General features: G+C 44.4%; 1 protein-coding gene across 1 annotated transcript in view; it reads left to right on the top strand.

Moving 5' to 3' along the window:
- Positions 1-5,346, top strand: part of AP4B1 (adaptor related protein complex 4 beta 1 subunit) — a 10,589-nt gene that overhangs the window by 3,219 nt on the left and 2,024 nt on the right. The window contains exons 3-6 of the mRNA XM_006763028.2: positions 432-976; positions 1,990-2,073; positions 3,006-3,109; positions 4,308-4,515. Coding sequence (XP_006763091.2) covers positions 432-976; positions 1,990-2,073; positions 3,006-3,109; positions 4,308-4,515 — 941 coding nt within the window. The remainder of the gene's footprint in view (positions 1-431; positions 977-1,989; positions 2,074-3,005; positions 3,110-4,307; positions 4,516-5,346) is intronic.

The raw sequence follows: 5,346 nt of genomic DNA, 5'->3' as shown, positions 1-5,346 counted from the left end.
TGTTGAGTTAAATAATAGTAAAGAAAGTTAATTTTTTAAAAAAGAAAGCTTATCATAGCTATTAACGTCCCCATATTTCATTGAGAGGATTTCTTTCATTTGCCTTAGTTCCTTTTAGTGATATAGAGAGATGGCAGAAACATCCTGTGGATTCTGTCCTCCTTTTAGTCATGTCCCTCAGACTAAGCCATTTATGCTGTCTTAAAAGGTAGAGGCTCTAGATCGAGGGTAAAGTGATCATGATCATGTCTTTGGCCTTAGGTGAGTGTGCATTTGTACCGTAAACTCATATTAGAATTTAAAGACTATTTTGTGTAAACTTTAACTAGTCCATAAAAAGAATAATTTGCTTATGGCACAGCCTATTTTTAAGAATTCTCCCTTTGTTGTGATGAACAGATGACTGGTGACATGCAGTAGTATGCAAATAGTCCTAATTTTGTTGCTAAAATAGCACTTTTGTTTTCTTTTTTGGATAGAATGTCCAAACTGGACCAATGGGGCCAGGCTGAAGTATTGAACTTCCTGCTACGCTACCAGCCCCGCAGTGAGGAGGAGCTGTTTGACATTCTCAATCTGTTGGACAGCTTTCTCAAGAGCAGTAGCCCAAGCGTGGTGATGGGAGCCGCCAAACTCTTTCTGATCTTAGCAAAAAAGTTCCCCCACGTGCAAACGGATGTGCTCATGCAGGTGAAGGGACCCTTACTGGCTGCCTGCTCTTCGGAGAGCCGCGAGCTCTGTTTTGCTGCCCTCTGTCATGTGCGCCAGATCTTGCATAGTTTGCCTGGTCACTTTAGCAGCCACTACAAGAAGTTCTTTTGCTCCTACTCGGAGCCCCACTATATCAAGCTGCAGAAGGTGGAGGTGCTGTGTGAGCTGGTGAACGACGAGAACGTGCAGCAGGTGCTTGAGGAGCTGCGAGGGTACTGCACCGACGTGTCTGCTGACTTCGCACAGGCGGCCATCTTTGCCATAGGTAGGTGTCTGCCTACGTTACCCAGCTAGAAAGCGGTGGAACCATAGAGAGCAAAGGGGAAGGAATCTTACCTCAGAGACAGTACCGTGCACCAGAGAATCGGGTCATTGATGACAAATGAGGGAGGAAGGGTTTTATTGGCCCTATCTTCCAGGATAGAGTATACAGGTAACTCAAACTGTAATACTTAAAATTGATGTTGCTTTTTGTTGTCTGCTATCCAAAATGCTTTCCTGTTCATCATCTTACCAGTGTCTTGTGAGGCAGTCAGGGAAAGTGGACAGTGTTATTAGCTTCATTTTAAAATGGAAGAAACTCGGGCACCAACAGGTTAACCTCCCAAAGGTCATAGGGTTCCTGAACTAGAACTAGAACGCAGCTTTCCTGACTCCACGTCCTGTCAGTTCACCAGTTGTTTGTTGAGCTTCTACTATGGGCTATGTATAGTGCTGAATATGGACCAACACAGAGTAAATCCTAAAATTTACAGACTTTTCATACTACTTGTCTGTCTGGAATTTTAAAAGAGGAACTCACAAAATGGAAGCGACTGGGGAACTAAGTATTGGAGGGCTTCAAGTGGAGGAGGGGAAGGAACCCTCCTGCATAGAATGAAGTGTGGCTGTTTTTAGGGGCAGAGACAGGGACCTAGGAGAGTGGAAATCCTGCAGTCAGGACACTGCTGCCACCTGTTCGCAGCAGGAACATTCCTGTGCGCGTATATTTCAGCAAGAGCTGCTGCCTCCTATCTGGTTGCCAGATAAATACCTTTGTTTCCAAAGTTTTCAACCTTGGTCAGTGGACAATTATTTTTCTGTGAACTTTGTTTTCTACTGGTCTGTGAAAAACAAACAACGGATTCATTTTTACCAACTTCCCCTTTATAACAAACTTAGATTCGTATTTCATCGTTTCTAGGTATCTCTGGTTGTCTCTGGCTGGTGGGAAATTATGTTAGAACGAGACGCTAGTATTTGACTTAACAATTTCCTCTGCTTCTCCCTCCTTTGCAGGTGGTATTGCCAGGACCTACACAGATCAGTGTGTGCAGATTCTAACAGAGCTGCTGGAGCTTCGACAAGAGCACATTACCACGGGTAATGGCTACCTTTCTAGGACTTGTTGTCACTTGCCTGGCTCAGAGTAGTTGCTCAAAAAACATTGTTGAATGACATAGATGTTTAACCTTTTATTTTGCATCATCACTTTTGCCATCAGACAAATGTAGTATCTATGGATGTAACACGCTAGTCTTCAGGTGGCCATGTGTCTGCAAGCTGTACTGTGGACAATGAAGGGTGTTTAGTAGGACCTCACTTGTTATGTCCCCACCTTTACTTCTCTTTTTGCAACAGCAGTATAATGTAAGCGGTGGCTTCTAGGGCTGGAACTCGGCTGAGGCAAGCAAAGTGCCTGGGATGCAAAAATTTTAAGAGTCACTCATTCTCAGGTTCATGTGTGGGCTAACCCTGCGTGTCTTCCTAAATTATACACCTTGCTTGGCTCACCATAGTCCCAGCCCTGGGGGCTCCATTTATACTGTCTGCAGAGTATCACTCAGCAACACTGCCCACATTTGCATTTTACCAACTGCTTTCACATCCATTAGCTCATTTATCCCCAAAGCACTCTCATAAGAGCAACATTCACTTAAGAAACTGCCCATGCCCAGTTTGGTTGAGCATCATTCCATGCACCAAGAGGTCACTGGTTGATTCCAGTCAGGGCACGTACCTGGGTTTTGGGCTTGATCCCCAGTAAGGAGCATGTAGGAGGCAGGCGATTGATGCTTCTCTCTCATAGATGTTTCTTTCTGTCTCTCCCTCTCCCTTCCTCTCTCTCAAATAAATAAAATATTTAAAAAAATTATTGCCCACATCAGACATCTCTCAGATAATCATTGACCAACCCTTCAACATCCATTAAAGAAATTCACTTAGAATCTAGTCTGAACATAGGACTTTTCTTAAGGTCCCTTCCTGCACGGAGGCTCTAATCCTGTGCTTTTGTGCCCTGAGCTGTGTTGCAGTGGTGGTGCAGACTTTCCGAGACCTGGTGTGGCTGTGTCCTCAGTGTACGGAAGCTGTGTGCCAGGCCCTGCCCGGCTGTGAGGAGAACATTCAGGACAGTGAGGTAGACTGTAATTCTCCTTTACTTCTTGGCAGAGGGTGATGGGTGGGACCCTGACCTCTGAATTGGAATCTATTCCTTCTGCCCAGTGTCTGATATTCTTAGAATTGATGGCCGCCTCAGATTCTGTTCTAGGTGCAGATGGGATGTAAATGATAAAAACATTACGTTTTACCTATGGTTTTTATTACAGACACTTTATATCACTGTTCTCTTGAACAGTTTTGAGCCAGATTTAGACCATGGAGTTTTCAGCTGGAATGAATGTCAGAATCACATGTGGAATTCTTACAAATATTCGGGCTTCACCCGCTTCTACTAACTTAAATGTGCCAGGAGTGAGGACCCAGCCACATACCTTTTTAAGAAGCCTCACATGACTCTGATGTGTGCTACAGGTTAATCCCCATGATTACCTTAGAACCACGAAGTAACTTAGAGAAAATTTTCAGTAACTATTTCACTGAAACATTAAACACCTAATTGGGGCAGAGGTCCCAAAGCTGAGGAAGCCTTGTTGCTTCATCACCATAGGCCATAAGAGTCTTGAGTCTCCTTTTGTGCAGTAGAATTTAATTCCTATTAGTTGTAGAAAGTGTAGGAGGAGGATTGATACAGTGCAAGTTGAAATAAATAAAAGATTTTACACTGCCAAACCGGTTTGGCTCAGTGGATAGAGCGTCTGCCTGTGGACTGAAACGTCCCAGGTTCGATTCCGGTCAAGGGCACGTACCTCGGTTCGGGCACATCCCTAGTAGGAGGTGTGCAGGAGGCGGCTGGTTGATGTTTCTCTCTCATTGATGTTTCTAACTCTCTATCCCTCTCCCTTCCTCTCTGTAAAAAATCAATAAAATGTGTTAAAAAAAAAAAAAGATTTTACACCACCCTGGCTGAGTAGCTCAGTTGGTTAAATTGTTGTCCTGATACCACAAGGTTGTGGGTTTGATCGCGATTCAGGGCTCATACAAGAAGCAACCAGTGAATATATAAATCGGTGTTTCTCTCTCTCTCTCTCTCTCTCTCTCTCTCTCTCTCTCTCTCTCTCTCTTCTACTCTAAACCCAATAAATAAATAAAAATGAAAGATGGCTGGCACCTTTTCTGCTGACACTAGTGGGAAAACAAAACCTATAACTGTGTACTGTCTGCAGTGTTTTAGACAACCAGAGGTTGAGCACCTGATCTACTCCTTCGTTCCCCAGGGGAAGCAGGCGCTCATTTGGCTCCTCGGTGTCCATGGGGAAAGAATTCCCAATGCTCCTTACGTGTTGGAAGACTTCGTAGAGAACGTGAAGTCGGAGACATTTCCGGCTGTTAAGATGGAGCTCCTCACGGCGCTGCTGCGCCTTTTCCTCTCACGGCCCGCTGAGTGCCAGGACACGCTGGGCCGCCTGCTGCATTACTGCATAGGTAGGCTCTCCCGAAGGAATGAGGACTTGCCATGATCCATAGTCAATTCCCACAGCTTTCCTGGTTTGTGAATCATGTCTGGGACCAAGAAGAAAATGTTAATGTTTCCTAGTGTTTCTGTCCTTTATTTTTTACCCCTGTTTTGGTTGGCACAGAGATAGGAGGAGAGTGTGTTTTTTGTGTTGTTTTGTTTTAAGAGTAAAGTTAAACTTTACAATAATTCTTTTCTATATACAAAGAATTATGGTACCTGTTCATGGGGACTCCTAGCCCAGGGCTCCCCTCTTTTCCACTAAAAGTTTCACTTACAGCTGACAATCTATGGGAGTGAGGAGGAGGGAAAAAAAAGGTGATGGACCTCAGCTGTCCCCCACACCACTTTTCTTAAAAGTATAAAGATAGATCTCTAATGTGAGCTTGTTTCTTTGCCAAGACTTTGAAATCTGCTCTTGCATGAGCTCCTATGTGCTGTACTCACCCATCTTCTACACACTCTCACCTACATGCACACACAGGCAGCACCACCGCAGACCTGGAGACTAGCTGTTCTCTGCCCTCCTCTGGAAACCTCAAGCACCAGACCATTCATTTCTACTCCTACTCCCTGGGCTCTCCTCCTGTCCACAAAGCTTTGCTCAACTTCCAGAGTGTTACACCTGAAGCCCCTCAATAGCCTGATGTTTGGAAAGTCATGGGAAAGCAGCTCTAGAGAAGGAACCACTTAAGAATTTAACGTGTGCTGCGTTTTGCTTATGTTGCTAGGAAACATTTCTTTCCAGGCTGTGGATTTCTAATGAAACTTTCTGCTTCCTTAAGAAATAATACCCTTAA

The sequence above is a fragment of the Myotis davidii genome, unplaced genomic scaffold (genome assembly GCF_000327345.1).
Source record: "Myotis davidii unplaced genomic scaffold, ASM32734v1 scaffold217, whole genome shotgun sequence".
In the NCBI taxonomy this organism is placed as follows: Eukaryota; Metazoa; Chordata; class Mammalia; order Chiroptera; family Vespertilionidae; genus Myotis; species Myotis davidii.
This window is presented reverse-complemented; position numbering and strand designations above follow the sequence as displayed.